At 37.0% G+C, this 21,381-nt stretch overlaps 4 protein-coding genes across 19 annotated transcripts; 1 reads left to right on the forward strand and 3 right to left on the reverse strand.

The window, feature by feature from the left end:
• Window positions 1-1,323: 1,323 nt before the first annotated feature.
• On the reverse strand, window positions 1,324-2,911 carry LOC139816721 (nudC domain-containing protein 3). Of its 2 annotated transcripts, none has more exons than XM_071784430.1 (4): window positions 2,563-2,911; window positions 1,914-2,476; window positions 1,614-1,802; window positions 1,324-1,523 (listed from the first exon to the last, which is right to left on the reverse strand). In XM_071784430.1, the coding sequence occupies exons 2-4, from the start codon at window positions 2,397-2,399 to the stop codon at window positions 1,431-1,433; spliced, it is 768 nt and encodes a 255-aa protein (XP_071640531.1). In that variant the 5' UTR covers window positions 2,400-2,476; window positions 2,563-2,911; the 3' UTR covers window positions 1,324-1,430. The 2 variants fall into 2 exon arrangements, with proteins under 2 accessions (XP_071640531.1, XP_071640530.1); XM_071784429.1 differs by having other exon boundaries at window positions 1,914-2,481.
• A 539-nt stretch (window positions 2,912-3,450) lies between these two features.
• On the forward strand, window positions 3,451-4,907 carry LOC139816727 (protein C10). Its single transcript, XM_071784438.1, has 4 exons — window positions 3,451-3,755; window positions 3,838-3,883; window positions 3,968-4,144; window positions 4,238-4,907. Exons 2-4 carry the CDS (start codon window positions 3,844-3,846, stop codon window positions 4,369-4,371), a joined length of 351 nt encoding a protein of 116 aa, XP_071640539.1. The 5' UTR covers window positions 3,451-3,755; window positions 3,838-3,843; the 3' UTR covers window positions 4,372-4,907.
• Lqf (epsin homolog lqf) lies at window positions 4,877-14,722 on the reverse strand. Of its 14 annotated transcripts, XM_071784418.1 has the most exons (15): window positions 14,525-14,722; window positions 12,981-13,036; window positions 12,055-12,174; window positions 10,604-10,696; window positions 10,178-10,436; window positions 9,792-9,991; window positions 9,675-9,726; window positions 9,298-9,460; window positions 9,049-9,184; window positions 8,693-8,786; window positions 8,227-8,354; window positions 7,844-8,144; window positions 7,574-7,756; window positions 7,342-7,362; window positions 6,705-6,846 (listed from the first exon to the last, which is right to left on the reverse strand). In XM_071784418.1, the coding sequence occupies exons 3-14, from the start codon at window positions 12,067-12,069 to the stop codon at window positions 7,346-7,348; spliced, it is 1,641 nt and encodes a 546-aa protein (XP_071640519.1). In that variant the 5' UTR covers window positions 12,070-12,174; window positions 12,981-13,036; window positions 14,525-14,722; the 3' UTR covers window positions 6,705-6,846; window positions 7,342-7,345. The 14 variants fall into 14 exon arrangements, with proteins under 14 accessions (XP_071640512.1, XP_071640516.1, XP_071640514.1 ...); XM_071784411.1 differs by lacking the exon at window positions 7,342-7,362 and having other exon boundaries at window positions 4,877-6,846; window positions 9,055-9,184; window positions 14,525-14,721; XM_071784415.1 differs by lacking the exon at window positions 7,342-7,362 and having other exon boundaries at window positions 4,877-6,846; window positions 10,604-10,710; window positions 12,055-12,169; window positions 14,525-14,720.
• Window positions 14,723-15,624: 902 nt separating this feature from the next.
• On the reverse strand, window positions 15,625-20,704 carry Cdc50 (cell cycle control protein 50A). 2 transcript variants are annotated; one of them, XM_071784425.1, is made up of 5 exons: window positions 20,545-20,704; window positions 18,997-19,830; window positions 18,638-18,803; window positions 18,218-18,275; window positions 15,625-17,239 (listed from the first exon to the last, which is right to left on the reverse strand). In XM_071784425.1, the coding sequence occupies exons 1-4, from the start codon at window positions 20,594-20,596 to the stop codon at window positions 18,263-18,265; spliced, it is 1,065 nt and encodes a 354-aa protein (XP_071640526.1). In that variant the 5' UTR covers window positions 20,597-20,704; the 3' UTR covers window positions 15,625-17,239; window positions 18,218-18,262. The 2 variants fall into 2 exon arrangements, with proteins under 2 accessions (XP_071640526.1, XP_071640525.1); XM_071784424.1 differs by lacking the exon at window positions 18,218-18,275.
• Window positions 20,705-21,381: the final 677 nt, after the last annotated feature.

Raw genomic sequence — 21,381 nt, forward strand, 5'->3', positions numbered from 1 at the left:
AGCGGTGCTCAACGCGCGTGATCCTGTGTCGCCCCGTTGCACCTGGCGCCGGGAAAGGGAAGGATCGAGTCATTCTTGACTCTTGCAGAATATTCCCAGAGGATATCCATCGCGATGCGAAGAAACTATCTATTATTTAGCGCGTTCGAAACGAACGCGACGAGTCCGCGAATGGTATTCCGATTACGATGCCGCGCGACACCTGAAAACGATATCGCTCTCCTCGGAAACGCGACGCTCGAAGATTTCTGCGTGCAGGAGATCGAAGCCTGCAAGATTATCTTTCGAGAGAGTCTTGTTGCTTACCACATTCTAAATTTTAAAGCCGACCGAGTCGTTAGCTTCATTTGAGTCTCTTCAGGATTTCTTGTGAAATATTTATTCCTACGGCTGCAATTTCCATAACAATAGTCGTCGGAGCAACGCGGATCTCATTCAGATATGTGCCGATTACCTGGTTGTAATCTGCTACATTCATGAAAATTTGTTTGGGATCGGTCAGAGCAGGGTAGAAGATTAGGAAGGTCGCGAACGCGACTTAAACGAAATGAGAACAGTTTCTTCGAGGCTGTGTACCTGCCGTCCGCGAACCGCTCCTGCCTCGTCCCTGTATATAGCGAACGATCCCACCGCTATTGTGATATAAAGTCGGCGTAAACGCCAGGGAAAAGCGTAGGATTCCGCGCATTCTATACAAACTCTCGGATCGCCTCACGATTTCACAGGGTGTCGTCGTCGTCGAGATCCAGTCGATCCAGAAGCGTCAGCTCTTTGCTTTCGTATAGATTAGCTATTTATTTTTAAAAAGGAAATGTGAAGACTCGCCACGATCGTCGCGCAGGAAAATGTGATCGCGAAGAAAATGGACATTTCATCCATCGCCATAATTAATGGATCTTCCAACATGGATCTGAAAATGTCGTAGTTTTATAGATATAGATACATCTTGAAAAGATTACAATTCAATCTTTCGAAAATAGGAAAGGTTTAATAGTTTAATTAGATAAAATCACGATTAACAAACTTGTCCATAATATGTTCAGCGAATATTTAAATATGGAAATCTATATAAATTTGTCTTTTAAGAATTTTTTTACAAATTATTACCCTTTTGGGTCGAAGCTCTTTTTATCAAAGCACAATATTCAAATATGAAAGTGCAATATCCATTTGAATTATTTTATTTAAAAATATTTCGTTGTTTTTCTTAATAATTTTCATAATATTAAATACATGACATATAAGTATAAAATATATGAAACAAAATATCCAGGATATTAAAACAGGAAGATTTCCAGGCGATTAAATTATATATACTGCATATATTATATATACACGTATATTTACATATAAAATTATTACAATATAAATATTTTAATATAAATATTATTTAATAAACATTGAAATTTCAGAAAATATATTAAGGTACATTAATTGTATTTTAAAATAGAAGGGTCGTAAGGTGTACCCTGGAAAGGCGATCCTTTCGCGTTCCATGCCTGCTTCAAAGTAGCCTCCATCTTCTGTAAATGCAATGTAACAATGTTATTTACAAAATATTGAAATAAATATTCGCTTTATACATGCTAACCGAACAAGATATAGACAATTACAATTTGTTCAGACGTTGGTTTGCCTAAGACCTTCTGCTGGCAATTCCACATCAGTCCCTGCACTTTCATTTGCTCCTCTGGCGCCATATCGTCAAAATGTTTCGAACAGTCAATCTTGTTTAAGTCAATTTTCGGTTCGTCAACTGTTAGGGCTTCCCACCATCTTTCCATAGTCTTTTCAAGATGAATCTATAAGTAACAAATAAATAAATGAATAAGTATAGATACCAGACAAATACATTTGATGACATTCCAAAAAGTTAGATTAAATATGTCTCATATATATATATATAAACGTACATTAATTTGATTCCCTTCAATGCTCCATGTAGATTCACCACTTCGAATTTTAAAACTAAGTTTGCCATCAAAAATGCTATCCCATTCGGAATTTGCTGATGAAGCAGAAGGCTTCCCAACAATTCTGATCTCACTCGAGCTTATATCGATTTTGACCGTATCTTTGGACGCTTTTATATGTTCGGGTACTTTTACAAGTACATCCAAATCGCTGAGAGTCTGGGTCCAAACGTAATTTTCTCTCACGGCTCCGTTGTAACTGTCTGACGCATGATTCATCTCGAACGATTGCGCGGAGGGTGGTTTAACATCGTTAGATTTGTCACACAAATCGATTTCAATTTCTTGCGCCACTGGTGGAGTAAATCTACAGCTCTCGTCTTGCGTCAAAACCAGTTGATTTAATATACCACTGCTGTTTGTACTATCATCATCGGACAATGTTGCTTTTTGTAAAGATGGTATGGTGTTCTTCCACTTGTACATGGTACTCAGTACGAGTTTCTCTGCCACTCCCGGTGGGAAGCCCAATTTCTGCTCCGAGTCCGCTTCGACATAGAAGTCTGTGCTGATATTACAAAACGTTATCATGTAAAATGAAATTTTATTATTTGAAGCTTTATTGGTTATCGATACCTCTGACACTCACCATCTATATAAAAAACCAAAGAAGGCGTCTAAGAAATTACTGATGTTCTTCTCCTCACGAAGTACGTGGAGAAACGTTTGATCGTGACCGGATCCCATGACTGAACGGAGATTTCTACGGAGTCCTGGAAACACTCGGCATACTCTGCCAGTTGTCGAATAAATGGGAAGAATAAATGGTTCGATTATGTGCTCGAGAAAATTCAATTATCTTGGACACGCGTTTCTGGAACCGGTCCAAGTTTCTAAGAATGTTTAAGATAACCTATACACTCCAAATTCGTCTCGTATACACTAGTTCAGCAATAGAAAACAGACCCAATGCCGACATGAGAGCATGAGAGCTGTACTACAGCTGTTCTTTGTAGATGCACTTCACTTTCTTAAAGTGAAATAAATATGTAATGGACATTGGAGAGAAGAGGAGAGAAGACAAAAAGTGGAGAAGGTTCAACTACAAAGAACAGACCTAAAATCTGTATCAGACTTTAAATTAATTAATTAATTAATTAATCAAAATTATTATAATTGTGTACCATAATGTATAATAGGAAAATATTGGGTAATTGTCTTTAATTTTGGGAATTATGTCCGTCACGGACATCGGTCAAGGATTTAGAACCTTTTTAATGGGTAGCTGTCATTCCTGGGTTCAGGATTTGCCTTCGGTTGCAACGTAAACTATATAGATTTTCAGTACTTGCACTTTATTTTAAATAGTATTATTAAGATTTAAAACATATCAGTAGTATTTATTTCAAGTTAGAATATTTTATAATTGATGAATACTTTATATATTATTAATTGATATGGACAACAACCTGTCAAATGTTTTGAAAAACCGGAAGCGCTAATCGGGAAATGGCGGAGCCAATCAGCGAAAGGAACACTAGTTGGCTTTGCACGCTTGCCATTAGTTGCCATCTGCCACTCTCGGAAATGTCAAATCGTCAAATGTGAATGACCGTCGTTTGCAGGATAAACGTAAACAAGCCGAAATATAGTTCCATCAGTAGTATACCGTGAAAGAAGCAGCTGTTAATTGTTATCAAATGAAATCACGTCATATTAAATACGATAATCTAAAAAAGGGTCAACAATTGTATACGAAAAAGTGTTATATGTAAAATATTTGCCGATTTAACCATTTAACAAGCGTTAAATAGTGATCTGCAATATCTCAGTTTACCACACGTAATTAGCAAAAGTATATTATATAAATAACATAATAAAACGTCGCTGAGAAAAAAACATAACCCTCGCCTACACCCGATAGTGCACTATGGCAAGTGTTCCTGGTTTCACACTGGAAACTGCAAAAGGTATAATCCATTATGTGAATTATGTATATATTATAAATGTATATTGAAATTGTAATTACATAAAGAAATATCTTTTTCCTTCAGCGATATTGACGGACATTCTGACAGCGCTGAACACATCTGAGAATTTGCAAAAGCTGACAAAGGCAAAGGAGAGCTCCGGCAACGAGATGTTGAAAATGATGCAATTTGTGTTCCCACTAGTAACGCAGATTCAAATGGACGTCATAAAGAATTATGGATTTCCAGAAGGAAGGGAAGGTGGGTGGATTCAGGCCATTTAAGGGTATGATGAAAGTAAGTCTGATGAAAATAGAATTCAAGGATTGAGATCGTCATCTGTGCGCAAAGCAGGTACTGTGCAATTTGCGCAGCTCATTAGGGCCTTGGAGAGAGAGGACGCCGAAATAGCGCAGCTACACAGCCAGGTCCGTTCGTACTTCCTTCCACCGGTTACGATAAACTCTTCGACTGAAGCATCTCTTTAGATTGAAAGGGATTCACATATGAATTCCTCCAGAAAGCAAGATGAATTCCTCATATGTATATCATTTTTACCTGAAGACTGTATTAATTTACCTAAGGATAACTGCGAGTGAAGAAAAAATTATCCGATGCATTTTTATGGGGAAAAAAAATAGATTTTACATATCATTTTTTGTTATATACACTTATTTTGATAAATTAAGTATTAAAATAATTCTGATCTCATCACTCATCTAAAGTCTACGTGCATAACATCTTAATAAGAATATTTGTCTAAAGATAAATACCTTTTTAATTGAAATATTAATGAAAATGTAATGTTCGTTCTCTATTCTTTTATGAAATAATTTAACTATTAAATATATATAGATTTTAGTTCGTGCAATCAAATCTGTGTACAAATTTTCTGGAGAAAAGCACCAAAGGAATTTTAAGTGTTTAATTTGAGAAAACTTAAAAACCTTTATATTTATTTGTATAATTATTAATAAGTATATCATTATAATCTACTAAAATATATAATATTTATTTATATAAATGTTCTTTGAATTCTTTTTTTTTCCTGCAATTACATCAGCTCTAAAAGCTAAACAAAAATATTCCACTGTTCGCACAGGGATGAAGCCGTGTATACATCATGATTTGTATATATTTAGTCACTTAAATAAGACAGGTATAAAAAAGATGCAGATCTACATAACAAACCAAAGTATACAGGATGCTGTGGTAACGTCATCCTATATTCAACAGGCACGATGGCTAGTAGAATCGTTTATATTTTCAAACCGTTCAAGACAATGATTGTATAATTAAATCTCTACACGTATCGTACATTTTTTAACTTCATGTCCTGGCGAACATCTGGATAAATACATATTAAATATACAATTTCACTCATACAAGCAAGTAATGTTAAAATTGCATAAAGCCAACAGAAATTATAGATTTAACGATAAATAATACATTGGAATTATTTGCTCGACGTTTACTTATTGGAACAGCTTGTTGAATCGTGCAACTTTCTGATTTATCTCGGAGACAGGCGAATATAGTTCCCCCTTGTCAATGCTGTATACTGGCGAAGTATTCTCTTTGTATAAAACTGTAAAATGCGTCGTCATTTTGAAGAAAAAGATGCTGAGATCATGCAACAGATTTCAATGGTGCTAAAAAAAAAAAAACCTTTCGCTTGTAACTTACATCAATGCTATTTATAAACGAGCAAATATCGCGAAATAAATAATATCATCATGTAATATCAGAGCGGTACGAATTATATAGGCAAGAGTAGCAAATCTAATAAAAGGGGCGACAAAAAAAACTCAGCAAATTTTTCTACAAACGCAGAACAATGACACGGCTTTCGAATATCCAAAACTAAAAAACTTTCTGTATATCCATTGATAACACTACGAACACTTGACAAACGGGGAACGATATGTTTTAATATATGTACATTTCTTATGTGTAGATCAAGTTTCTGCCTTATACGGCTATGTAAGAAATTCGTGTATACTTTGCAACGCAGTAGCTGCCCGTATTGCGGATCCTGTATTAGAAAGCAAGCCACAACATCGAATTTTTTTTTACAGACCATAATCGACACATCTTAAGCGTACGATGGCGAACGGAACTCTATTCATTGTAATGCTTTTGCAAATCATGATTACAGTCTCACGATCTCATTTTTTCCCCTTTTTTTACTATAGAAAACACGTGTGTATAAAAACGCATAAACTGATCTCAATGCCAGTGTTACTTTACATCCTTCCCCGGCGGTGATGCGGTGTTGCTGAGCACAATCTTTCCCTGAATTATGTGATTCATACATAGAAAACAGATCGCATAGAGAAAGGAGTTTATATAAAATCTAGTCGTACCCCTTGGGATCGCTTAAGCGTTCAAAAGTTAAAACATGATTTGTATTATTATGTTGTGTACCTTTTAACCATTCAACCATTCACTTAATTACAAATATGCCACACTTCTACCAGTTAATTATTTGGGTGATTATTTCACAATAAACTTCAAGAAGCGAGTAGTACATGCAAAAGAAAAATTTAAAAAAAAAAAAAAAGGAGACTTGTACAAAGAGCGTAAGTGCGCTGCAATATAATTCGTCGAAAAAAGTAATGTTTCAAGCTATCGATAAAAATCCCCATTGACGGGGACGTGTCTCCTCCGCCCTCTTATTGGTCTTATTCAACGTCTGTCCCTGCCCACAATTGCTATAAAATCATATCTTTTTTCTTTTACCGTTAACCGAAATCTATACCGTAATAGTACAATGTAGAACTGCGGATCACGTTTCGCAGTAATTACATAGTTTCCAATTGATCGATCAGGCTACGAGAGGAACGGATTAGCCGTAGTAGTTGTGTTCGCTGTCCATGGATCCTGTCGAATCTGATTGATTGTAGGACGGGGTGGTGGTGGCGTCACAGTTGCAAATGGATTTGCTGCATATGACACGGTTGCTGTAAAATCATTCACGTATGTTCGTTCGTTAGTATAAAATAACTCTTATCGCTCACACGAAGACAGCTCAATCATTTAAACGCCTTTCAATACATCGACATCCGAGACTTGTATCAATATCTTGAATAAAAACCAAAAAGATGTTATTTTATGACCTGGAGATAGAAATACATTTCCTGTCTTTTACTTTCATTCAATAAGATTAGTTCTTATTTCAAGATATTGATTTGGACTTCCAATTTGCATATTACGAGAAAAAAAATCGTGGAAATTAAAAATATGAAAAAATAAACTATCTAAAAAAAGGAGAAATCTACGTATTCCACTGGAACACTACAAGATATATATTCGAAGAAAGATTTAAATCACAGTACTCTTAAGTAAAAACATAACGCGCTTGACGTAATATATGAAAGACGTAATAAGCATAATTATACTGCACAATAGTCACCATGCATTCATGCCATATTCTTAATCATGTTATTGATACTCACGAACTTATTTCCAATGAAACGCTATTTTGTAGACATAGAGCGTGTTACAGCGTAAAATATTCTCTTTTTCCATGATATTTAAACTATTTGTTCGCTGAATATTACATTAATTAGATTTTGTCTTTAATGGATTATCATATGATAAGAGTAATATATGCGAACGAGAAATATCTTGAATACTGGACTTCTCTTTCTCGATATTTGTACCTTCTAATCGCTAATAAAAACTTACCCGCTGGCGCAGGAGCCGATGGCTTAATCGCCGAAGCGCTGACAAGATTATCCAAATTGACGAGCGCCGAGTTCTCTCCTAAGAAGGATTGTGGCGTCTTCTTCACGGCACCGGTGCTGGCGGGAAGGTTTTCACCCATGCCACTCAGATCGAAGGGATCTCCTCCCGATGATGCCGTACCACCTGTTATTAAATCATATGATCTCATTACGCAAATTCAGCAGACATTAATGTTGCGTTTCACAGAGAAATTTTGCGTGGCTCAAGTACCGTTGTTCACCGTCTGCGGACTAGCTCCGAGTTTTCCCCTGTTGGTAATCACGTCAAATTCATCTAAATCGCTGAGAGGACTCGTCACGGCGGCGTTACCGTTGTTCTGAGTAGGAAAGTTGTTGAACCCCGGCCCCGTGCCGTTGAAACCGTTGCTAGTGCTGAAGGTGGTAGCGGCCGAAGATACGGGTGGCAAATTGAAACCTATATTTTGAGATGACGATACATTGAAGCCAATGTTAGTCGTCAAGTTTGAATTGTTGAAGGATGGCGACGGGGACGTCATGCCATCTTGAGCCGTCTGTAACGAGAAAATTTCAGACCAATGTGTTAGTACAAACATTGTGAAACTCGAGGAACTTTAAAGGACAGATCTGTATTACCTGTTTGTTCGTCTCCGATTCGGTAGCAGCGGTAGACGGAACTGGTGACCAAGGGTCATTGGTACGCGGAGGAGATGCGACCGTAGCGGGAGATGGGGCAGGTGCACGCCACGGGTCGATAGTGGCAGCTATAATTAAAATTTAATTTAAGTCCAGTCCAAATTATTCGTCAAATATTGCAATCAGAACTTAGGAAAACTTAGAACACTGCTTTCATTATTCAGACATTACAATAGAGAACAAAGAGTAGACATATTCTCGATAAGGATCCAAATATAGTAATTTAATACATTTTAAGAAAATTATGTGAAAAAATTAACTGATTATACCTGAGGATCCTGAGAATTATCGGAAATCGTCAAAGAGAGACGTAAGAACACATGCAAAAAGAATATAAATATAGAGATTAAATAAATGTACAATCGTGTAAAGAGCACGTTGCTGCAATAATCATAATAAGACTCACTTGGTCTTTGTGGCGGAACGGGCGTCCACGGGTCTACCGAGGGTACGGGTGATGTCGTACTCGTTGTTGGAACACTCCATGGGTCGTTCTGTGGCTGTAAAACGAGTACACTATTATTCTTCCACCAGTTTATCAATAACTCCACCATTTGTCAATAATAACAAAACCGTTATTCCATGCTTGTACGCTCTTCTAAATACATATTTAATGTCAATAATGTCCTCTAACATTCATCGGACATACCTTATACGCATGAAATTCAGATAAATCCAAAGACTGTGGTGCATCATGCAAAAACGATACAATTTCGTGTTATCATGCAAAGTACGTTTGTTAAAAGTCCGCAGCATAATTACCTGTACCTGTGGTCTAGGCGGTGGAGCTGTTATCGGAATACCCCAAGGATCGGTTTGTACAGAAGAGCCGCTCGCTTCTCCCAAATTTACATCGAGTAAATCCAGCATGTGGCTTTGCTTCTCAGATTGCGGAGTTCTGAAATTCATACACGTGGCATTGTCCCGTGAATGCACAGTCGGGTGTTTTTTTTTCTGTATCGAGTTACTTGATTATTATGAATTACATTGTGGATTCCGCTGATCACTTACTTAAAATCTTGCTGACTTTGGCTCAGAGCTAACTGCAATCTAACGTCATCGCTGCGTCTTCTTTGTTCTTCTTGCTCCGCTTCCTCTCTAGACATAGCCAAGGCCAGCTGCAGTTGTAATTCTTCCTCCCCTACCGTTTGCGGTCTTGCGGCTTCCAATTCCGCTGTAAAATATACTTGTTGCGTTAATTCTTACGTAAAGTAATTAATGTTTGCGTTTGATAGATTGCGCGAAAAATAAACGAGATATGATAAGAGAATTTAGATCAAATGTGTAAAAGAATTATCTCGTCCCAGTTAAAGTAATCTCAATTTGGAAGGTCTTGACCAAAAAGGAGCTACGAAATGCTAGTGCTTGTTACTATAAATAGGAACTACTTGTACGTCTGGCTGCTGATTCGGATAAGTGACAGGGTTCCCAATCTTGAAACTGAAACAAGATAATAACGTGTAAATTTATAGTTTTTAATCATTGATCGATAACACATTACTTACATCGCTGCTAACAGGTGACATTGTGTCCAGACCGTCACTTCCAAAACCACTAACCGACTGTGCAAATCTCTCTTTTGCCTTCAACGCTCTAGCTCGCTCATTTCTCAATCTCTCGTCATCTTTTAATAAGGCCACTAATTGTTTTGCTTTTTCTCGAACATTAATCCCTTGATCTTTATGCCCATCCATGTATTGAAAATCTATGCAAACGAATAATAGGACTGTGTTGAAAAACCGGGGATTCCTAGATTTGTTCATTAATTACAAATATACGCCAATGCATTTCTGCATTTTATTTATATATAGAGCTTTAATTTTCCAATAATATATCACACATATGAATACTTGATCTCATATATTATAAAATAAAATTTCACATTTGTTACCTTTTAAAGTTTGGATGGCAAAAATATTTTCTTTGCACTGCTGCGCTACCTTTTCACTTCCTGTCTTGATAAGATATTCTAAGAGAACTAAGGCTTTGTATACATGTCGCCAGTTTTTCCCATGATCATTCAATCGTTTCCATAGCATTTGCATAATTTCCGTAAACGCTACAACATTGTATGTTAAGTCGGCAATTTCTGCCATAAGTGTACTACTTGGACCCCAAGGATCATTGCTGGTAGCTTTTCGTACAGCTTTCTGTAGAAAAACAGTAATTATCTCATATTGATATTCAGAATGTTCACATTCGTTTAGTTTTATTAATTTTTTTTCATTCAAGTCTTTTTAGATATTCCGTTATTATTTTTAATACGTTAATGATGAAAAATAATGTCAAGTAATATAAAAAAGATTTCACTAATCACCTGGGCATTGCTGTAATTATGGGCGAGATTCATAATATCTCGCCTAATACCTGCTAGATTCACCTGCATGACGTCTTGCCCTTGTCTTCTCATCTAAAATATCATCGCTACATGTTACTCAATTGTAGTATTGTGTATCTTGGTTCTGGGAACCCATATTTATTATCGTATCCGTTCCAAGGCAAAAGGAAAAAAAAATCACACATGTTATATCAGACGTATGGTACACAAGCAGCTATTTACAGGATTTACATTCTACGAAGACTCGTAGTCTTTCAAAGATCTATAAATCTATAAACCTTGACTAAAATCTTTAATGTACGCAACCTATAATTGCTATATAATGTAAAAATAATAGCAGGCCAATTATGACGCAAGTAGCGTCTGATAATAAATATGGATGTTTTGTTTACACAGGAAAGCCATGCAGCTACAAGTATGCGTTATTTTAAACGTCACAAAACTAGTGATATTATCACCAAAATTTCAGTAAAATACAATTATAAGTCAATTAATAGCGGGAAGCTCAGAGCTAAAATCAAGGCATGCAAGGCATTAAATCAAATTACTTGTAACAAACAAATAGTAGAAAGAAATATAAATTGCGGAAAGAGAAATGTAAATACAATTTTATCTATACTATATTTTTATAATTGTTATATTATAAAAAATTGTACTTTTTCTTAAATATCGTAAAAGTTTATACAAGTTGCATACAGGTAAATCAAATTATACCGCACCGCTAAGCGAAGAAAGTAAAGTACAATTTACCTATATTTAACACGATTTTATTTTAAAATCTGTACTTTAACACAATTCACCTGATTAATTATCCAATGATGTATAAAAATATGCCTACATGCTTCAATGTAAGTATAAAAGGTCATTGACTTTGGAGACTAATAAAAGAATATACCTATATTTTCTTTTAATATCGTATAGAAATCAGGTTCTTTTGAGATGTGCCTATATAAAAATTTCTAATTAATATTATCTCTCTTTCTCTCTATCTTATCTGAGATAAGTATTGTTCTGGGCTACATGGAGTATATAGCTCTAAATTTCGAAACGAATCGACCCCAAATAATCGTACAACAATATTTAATGCAATACTGACTTGCATAATGTACATTTGTCATCATCATATTCACTACCTATTATTATCGCGTTATTCCGCTGGTGAACGTTGCCAAAACTAATAAAGGTGCATTGTAACAAAAAAAAACTGGAAAATCAAAATAATCCGAATATATATGTCACATAAGACATAACACACATAGCAATAACTGCTTGTAAAAAAAAAATATCAGATTGTTTTTACAAATACTGATAGATATTTACTGTGAAACACAGAGATCTTCTAATAATATGCTCTCACATTGAATATCATGTTATTACGAGTGAGTTACAGTTGTTAATTCAACGGTTATGAACACATCGTTGGAATTTACCTTCTGCATCGCCATTCTTGACTAATGAAATATCGCTGGCGGTTGTTGACGAAGCTCTTAGTCTTTCGCCCCGAAATACAGAAAACTTCCGAATACTCCGAATCACAACAAAAGCCTAGGCTATCAGATGACACGATAAATAAGTAACGAGAATTTTATAGATAAAATTTGTCACACCTTAAATGCATGATAAGTACGTCATTCTGCGTATATGGATGATAATGACACGTTAAATCTGTTAAATTAATATGGTATTATGCAAATGAATATTACATGAAATTTTTTCTTGTCAAAATCGTCGGAATTTCAAACGAGACTCCGCAAGATTGTGCATATATGCGCGAAAAAAAAAAAGAAGTAGCAGCGATGCACACGTGTTCAATACGTTTGCGAATCGAGCTAGTATGACAAAAGATTATACTCGTAGCGACAACAGCAACTATTAATTTAAAAAGAAAATAGAAAAATATTATATTTTGTTTTTAATAGGCACAGCTCATAATATTCCCTAAGCTCCTTTTACGATTAATTATGTACAATAACGCGATTGACACGTCGTTGCAAAAATATAACAGCTCACGTATCTCACTGAGAAAATGTAAAGGAATAATTTCACACGTATACACGCACGCGCGATCAAACATCGATTGAGATACAACGTTTACGTTGACTTTTATGATTTAAATAAAAGAGATCTTGGAAGATCCGTGACGTCGCGCTCGATTCGAAAGTAAGAAAACCAGGAACTCCTACTGGTTATATATGCGCCTCAGCAAAGTTTTCGACGAGCAAGTCGCTAAATTGAACAAAGCATAACCTGGAGACGTTTCCTACAGGGGAGAGAGAGACCTATCATCAAAACTACCCCGTTTACAGATGATAGAGCGCATGCAGAAAGCGTCCACGGAGAGAGAGAGATCACTTACACTGACGGAGGTAAAGATGCTGCACCTTCCTTAAGCGAAAACTGTGTACTGCTCTTCTGGAAAAAGAAAGAGAAACAGGTGAGGCTTTATCGTCCTTGCGGCGTGTTTCTGTTGTGTGTTCCCCGCCTTATCTTATCGCGGCGCGGTGTGATTTTATTCCTCATCGGAGCAACGTTACCAATCCGTCTAATGATAATTATTATATACAAAAAAAATCATATGGAGAGATTGTTCTCGATATTTAAATGTCGCACGAATTAGCAACGCCTTGAGATTTTGAGCCGCAGAATATGTTTCTCGACGCCGTTATTGTTTCTCCCATCTCCGAGGTGACAATCTAAAGATCTTCCATAGCATCCATTCGCGTTTATTCAACGCACGATATCGACGTTGTTACTTAAACATTGTACTCCTTTGTAATCACACGTGCATCTGCTTTCGCGGCACTGACTAAGTCTTCTTCTCCCCGCTGTCGAGCATGACTATGCAGATATCGTCACTCACTGTTTGCGGAAAGTAAAGAAGAGTATAAACACAGCCAACAATGAGCTGGAAGAGCCTTAATCTGTTACACTAGATAGAAGATATATCACAGCGAGCCCGAGATCCTTTCTAAGGCTTCCTTCCGTCGCGTTAACAGCATTATACATATAATTGACCGTGAAAGTATTGATCATTATCCTCTCCGTCCTTTCGCACTGCTCCGCTGACTTTCTATTCCCCGTGTGCACAAGCTCGCACGTGTGCTAACTGTCAAGATCTGTCACGTCGGAGTTGGGAAAACCAGCGACGGCACGGCGAGATGCGGTAAACAATCTGCGGGGATTACACACACACACTTTAGAGAATCTCCGTGAAAAGAACAATCACATTTGTTGGGAATCGTATATCTCCGAGGCATCGCACGCTCGGAGAAGCCGAGATACTCGCGCACTCGCGTTATCTCGACGATTTCCGAGAGTTAACGTACGTCAACGCGCGGAGGAGAGAGCGACGGCGCGGGGGAGGCAGGCGCGGGCAGGAAACTATTGCCGTTGTACAATTATGCTGGCGAAGAGATCGCCAGGCGTTCCAGAGGTCGATTCCACCTCGCCGCCGCGCGCCTCCTCCGGGTGCAACGCTCCGCGACGAAGACGACGAAGACGAGAGAGGCGAGCCGTTCCGCTCCGAGCGTGACTGGCGGAGCGCGCCGTACCCGCCCACCGAGGGGTCCGGGGTCCCTCGTCGCGCGACTAGATCGGAGTAGATGTAGGTGTACGTATACGTGACACGACTGACACGTCAGTCCCGCGGGGGTATCTCAGTTACGGCCGTGCGAGAGGGGTGGCGACGACGGCGGCGACGGGGCGCGGCACACCCGTTTTACGACGCTACGACATTAAAGGGTTGTTGACAATGTCGCGCGACCGTCGCGCGAGATGCTCGATCCGGAGTACCCCGTCGCGTCCATCCGAACCCGACTGAATGACGAGTGACGACGATGACGGTGACGGTGACGATGACGACGACGGCGACGGCGACGAGGACGACGGCTTCGTACTCACCTTGCGTGCGCGGGCGGCCACCACTCCGGGGAATTTGGATACGCGGGGGGCTCGCGAGAGCGTAACGGGGAACGGGGACAGAGTGGCGGAATTAAATAAGTAAGACACTTATGACAAGTCCATTCACAGGCACTGACGAATTGTACGGTTGCGGGGCAAGATGGCGCCTCGGGAAAATATTTCCGCTCCGTTCGCCGCGCCCGCGCACGAGCGACGCGTTCTGCCCCGAATCCCCCGTTCGAGGCGAAGAATTCTTCGGGGGGCGAGAGCTCGAACTTCCCCCCCCCTCCCGATTCAGCGATCAATTTGATAATTAAATGAAATCGTTGTCCCCCGATATAATCCTTTTTTCCATATGTTAGACTGATTAGACAATAAAAATGAATAATTTTACCTTAATGAAATAATATGGATGTTACTTTTGTTAATCAATCACTGCATGACTAACGCGCATTTTGTCAACGTAGATTAACTTGAATCTCAGTTAAAATTTGTAAGAATTAGAAAAATATATAGTAAGTCAAATCGAGATTAAAGTTAATTTGCATTGACAAATGGACAGATAAATCGAAATTTAAAGTCACCCTAATCGTCTCTCAAACATAATTCTCTTCTCGCTGCGATTGTCCAGATTCGAGATTCGCTCGAAAAGCAAAGTTTTTAATTTCATGATTCATTGTCCCCGATATATAATCCTAGGCTTTTTCCCATATGTCAGACAAGACAAAAATTAACAACTTGTTAATAAAGTAACACGGATATTACTTGATAAATTAATCGCTGATTAACGTACATTTTTACCAACGTAGATTAATTTTCATTTCGGTTAATCTCTAAGAATTAGAAAAAGATAAATAGTAAGTTAAATCAAGATATAAAGTTAATCTTCATTTGACAGAAATAATGAACATAAGATTTCAGTCACCCCGCTTATCTTTTAAACATTCTTCTTTCGCTACGATCGTCCAGATTTCGAGCGAAGCTCGTAAAGCTTTCTTTTCATTTTCTTTTTCATATCTGACAGTAGAGTTCCCAGAAATCCGTATCGCTAGTATATAACGTTAACGGCTGATTATTATAAACGAAGAGGATACCGCATCTTGACTCTTTAATCGTTTCTCTTTATTCATTGTTATGTTCACAGTAGACTAGATTGATCTTATAAGTGGTTTACATCGCAATACGACACCCGGCAATTCATTTTTACGCTCTTTACAAAGTAATCGCAGTTACGACACGACACCGTCCCTTCAATTACGTCGCTCGGTAATGCATGCATATCTAGTTAAGGCACGATAAATCAAAATTGCACTCAGAAGAAAGATTCTGAGGGCAACGCTGTCGCTGTAGAGAGATCCAAATTAATGAACAATTTGCGAGGACGTATAACGGCTCGGGATTAATATTTAAACGCTGTCACTTAATTTGATGACGCATCGCCGGTTTTTGGATACTTTCGCGAGCCATACACGAGAACACAATATTGGTTGATCGACAATCAATTTCAATGGTATCAGTTTGTCATTTTGTCGTAAGTCATATTTTCATAAGTCGAGTTTCATAAAAGAACCATTGTTATCGGAAAGATATATATATATATATATATACACATGTATGAATTGTTATCTACATTTTTGTAACGCAATTAATTTTCCAGGAACGCAATATTCCACTTTCCATATATATCTCACGCTTCCAAGACATCGAGAAATTACAAGTGCATGATAGACACAAGTTCGTAGAATCTATAAATGTTATTTTATGCAATAAATATTAATTTTTAAGTGACAGCACATATAATATTTGTTGTTTTTTTTAATCGTAAAACGTAAGCTAAGTGCATCGATAAATGCATTGAAGCGCATTTCTTAATTCAAAAGAATATCTTACAAAAAGTTCACTATCTACAAATGGAATAACATTTTAATAAACATTTGGTTTCAGCATTGTACGATCATTTGTATAATACTTTCGTCCATTTTGCTGATATACAGAGTGGGCCGAAATACATAATCGGGAAGAAAATTTTATGGCTTAAAATAAATCGGAATGATGAAGACAAATCGTACAGAATATCTGTAGCAAAAAACATTACGTCAAATATCAGCCAAATGCATATACTCGATTAACTTTCAAAGTCCTTTTTCTAAAAAATAAAATATTTGAAAAAAAAAATATTATTTTACTATTTCAACTTATTTTGAGCCATAGAATTACCCCCTTGCCGGTTGCACCACGTATTTCGGCACACCCTGTACAGTATTCCATAATAGGATATTCATAACTTAATTCAAAATTAATGACGACGGGTATTTGTTTGTCAATTAAGTTTCGAATAATTAATTGGACTTATTCTATTTGAAGTTTACAGTACAATTCCAAGCGCAGTATAATTTCAAGGATATAAAATTCAGTTATGAAAATCCTATTGTGTATGCCGTACTTATAGCAATACTGAAACTTGATTATATATAAAAACTTTTAAAAGATAACTATCCTTTAAACAATAAATTGTTTTATTCGTTTATTGCTTTACCGCATTTATCCGTATTTCGGTTTACGACGGCCAAGCGAAAATCAATGTTGTTGAAAAAATTCTCTCGTCCTAATCGATGGACTTATTCATACTGATGAAATTATGTTCATCTCAAGTAAACGAATCGTTCCTAATGATGATATTCCGTAGTTGGAGTCACATTGATCATGTCGGCGGTGCTAAAAAAAAAGATATATATATGTAATAAGTGCGAAAGAAAATTTACGCCCAACTTTTCTCAGTTTGCTAATAAAATAAAACCCAACGATATAAAAGCACAGGAGAAATTAAAATGCTTCGAAATGTAATACGTAAATTAGGAATATATATACTATCGACTTTGAGATGAATGTTCTTTTTTCAGGACATGCGACATGCTTTTTATAATATGCCCATATATATATATATAATTTGAATCGGATTTAGTCCGTGTTGTTTTTTGTCGAAAAAGGAATTTTTGTAATAATTTGGCCGATTTTTCGAGGATATCGAGAAACTACTTCAACTCTTGTTTAATTTTGTGCCAATGCACAAAAAAGTGCAATTATTTCCAAATTTGATTTAAAAAATGTGCGTATATCCATACTATATATATATATACAAAAACAAAAAATATATGTACAAATATATATATACAAAACGCAAAAACATAGAACAAGCATGTAACGAAATCACTTGGACAAACAGTTAATTATAACTTATGGTTCTCACATATGATACACAATCATTACTTTGTAACAATTATATTATAATTATATGGAATTCTATTTTGTCTTCTAATTATTATATATATATCACAATTATGTAAATAATAAAATCAACAGTGTTGTATTAAAATATTCTATCAGTCGTTTAATATAAAAAAACAAATTACACGTAGCTCTTTAAAAATAAACATCCTATTAGTCTGAGAAACGTAGCGGAAAAATGCACACATTCCGGCAAAGCATACAATACGCTAAATATGACTAGTCGAGCTAATTGTTAGTTTTTATTTGCAGTAAAATATTAGTGAAATATTTTATACATTTCGGTATTTCCGTTGAAGTGATGTTATAAACGACAAAAGGATCGCCCGATTGGTCATATTTTATCAAGTTAACATTTTACACGTCAATTATAAAGGATAGACATAACACAATATCACAAACACTTACAAGAACATACATGGGTGCCCTAAGAATACTTTCTTGTAGTCGTCTTTACATTAGTTTGCTGTATAACATATATCAGATATATTATATTATCAACTCATGTTACAGAAAAAAATGTTAAATATGTGTCTCTGTGTCGACCTGATTCGAGAGGATAATCATTTGCAAATCACAAGTGATTATATTGTCTGAGATTGAAATATATTAGATCGTGCATGTTTAATATTGCACAAAATTTAAAGTACATTTGTGAACATTAAAGATATTAATGGTTAATATCTTGGTTTTACAAGACTATGTTCAATAATTCGTGTAGATGTTCCTTCACCACATAGAGGATGTTAAGTAAGACGTTTTATATGTTTATTGTTTATATAGATGGAAAAGTGAGGAGGCTACATGATGTAAGAATATATTGGTTACCTCTTAGAACATTTAATATGTATAATGAGTAGTGCTACGCCCAGCAGTAAGCACAAACTCCCCACAACAATGTAAGCGATACCGAGGAAGGGATTCTTTCCTCCCAGAAGTGAAGTTGTACTTAAAATCATCTTTTTCTTTCCGTAGAAGGAGGATACTGAAAATGCTGAAAAGAAACATTCGAAAACGTTACTTCATTTTTCTCATTATGTTCATTTAAGTAAAATATATATGTGAATGACATCGACCTTTGATTCTTCATTTTACAAATTTTCGATCAATAATTTTTTATTTCATTATTTTCGTTATCCCGAGTATCCTTATAATTCACCGCGTTTCAATTTGCTTAGATTACTTACAATATTTGACCTCAAGAAAGTAGTTTCCCGCAAGCAGACCATTCTTATAGCCTTCTTGAGTGTGGTCGACCCTGCGATAGAGTTTTCTGAAAGTGGGCAATGCAGCAGTTCTCATCCACACAATTAAATCCTCGTTTTGGAATCCATTATTTTCATCATTCGTTTCATCCAAATTGTAGATGTGTCTAGTCCAGTTCTTAGGCTTGGCAAAATTCTTGAACACCTCCCTCAGATCGCCCTCTGGATTTCTGAATTTGATGTTCTTGTCGGATGGCCAGGCTATGCCAGTTTTTAGCAACGGTACTGACTTATTGCCATGCTTCTCGGAATATAGCGTCAGCTCGTCGCTGAAGAGCGAATTTGCGATGGCGCCGCACGGGGCGATGGGAATTTTGGTATTGTTCACTTCATCGTAGGCAAACGGCTCGCAGTCGCTCGAGACTGTAGAGTCCAGGTGTCCCAGCAGTTGACTGTCGTCTCGAGATTTTACGTACCTCCGATGATTCTGATAGAAGTTTGTCAGGCCGTAATACATGTAAACCTTGCCGGCAAACTCCGTGGCCAGCTCGAAATTTATCTTGCACGTGCAGTTTTCCATTGGATTTGCCGCGATTACGTCCGCACACTTCTTATACGTCACCCCATCGCTCTCCAAGAACGTGGAGTTGCAGTTGGTGTAATCTATAGTATGTTCCTTGACTTCGTCCGAAAAGTAAAGCAATCCAATGCCGACCGGTATGAATGCGACTCCTATCACGAAGAACGTCGGTAGAACTGTGCCAGCTGTGAGTATCGGTTGCCAGGCTGGTAGCCGCTGCTGCTTAAACGCGCTATCTGCGTCACAGTCAAAGTTCACGTGTATTAGGAATAATTTTCGAAAATACACAGTATATATAATATCAACAATCGATGCAATATATCAAATAATCTTGTTTCCCTGACTTCGTTTTCTCGAATGTTGCATGTTACGGGAGTAGTTTCTTGTATATATAAAATAAAGGAAACGAGATTGTGTTTAGATAACGAGGAAAGATGTTTAAAGTGATCTTCTAGATAGACATATTCCTGCGCTATCTGTTAGATCTTTCGCGCTGCTTTCCACAGCAAGACACAATTTTTGTTCGACGGAAAGATGAATCACTAGACGAAAGAAAATGCGTATCGCATCACCAAGAGCTAACGCGTTTTGTAAATAAATTAAGACAATTTTCGTAAACGTTAGTTGATTCGATGATACGTGATCCTGCGCGATCGAGTGTCCGTCCCTTCCAACTCTAGACTCCAAAATACGCAGAAGTCAATCGAACTTTAGCCAACTTCAGCAGAAACAAGTAAATAATTAAGACCTAAAAAAAGATTCGCAATACATTATTTAAACAACTCGGGGAATATGCAAAATTGTACTCGAAATTATCTCGAGATAGTCGAGGAATCGTCGAGCAGGATGTACGAAGTCGTCGGAGGCCTATCAGCAAGAAAGCCCGTTAATTCGAGACCGTTCGGTCTCTTGCCTTTAAAACCCCTTTAACGATCGTTTTAATCGCTCACCCGACGGCTTTTTCGATTTAGGCACCGCGTCGACCTCGCTGATGGACGTCATGATTTTAACGACGAGACTTGACACTTGACGGGCCTCGATAACCTAATCGGGGGGGGTCTTGACAGGTCTCGACTCCTTGCATTTTAATGGCGACGGAAGACGGAAGTTTGATAAGTTCACAACTTCCGGGTCCACAGGGTGCAGCACTATCGTTCCCCCATTGTTCCCCAGTCGCCACTGAAAGGAAAATCACTGACATGAGCGCTAATTACGACCGTGCGCTAATTACTTTACTAGCTGTATTTTCCATTAAACGCAGCCAATGAGCGTGTGTGTCTCGCAATGCCGCGGAGTATGAAATGTGCTGTCCATTGTAAAACATTTTTGAACCACCCCGGAAGCGTGGTTAAAAATTATTTGAAAACTGTATAAAGCACATTTAAAAAAAAGTAAATTTTATCGAAAACAAGAAAAATAGATTTTTTTAAATACTGTCTTTATAATATTATTATCAAAATTAATTATGAAAAAGTTGCCATAAGTTTCTGAGCGATAATTTACGTTATTTAAATTCCTTAAAAATGCAGAAATAATCTATACAAGAATATTTTCATTCCGTATTAACTAAAATATTTTATTTTATGACTTTTATATACGATCTAACAATAAGTAACCGTAAATAACATAAATTATTCGCTCAGAAACTTATGGCTTGAAACAAAAAAATACAAATATAAACATAAATATATATAAATGTACATATACATTTACATTTCCAATTTCAATATAGCGCCAGCGGCCTCGCTCTCGTCACGTGGCCCATTTTTTAGTTCGCCGTTTCCGGG

This window comes from Temnothorax longispinosus, chromosome 7 (genome assembly GCF_030848805.1).
Source record: "Temnothorax longispinosus isolate EJ_2023e chromosome 7, Tlon_JGU_v1, whole genome shotgun sequence".
NCBI classification, from domain to species: domain Eukaryota; kingdom Metazoa; phylum Arthropoda; class Insecta; order Hymenoptera; family Formicidae; genus Temnothorax; species Temnothorax longispinosus.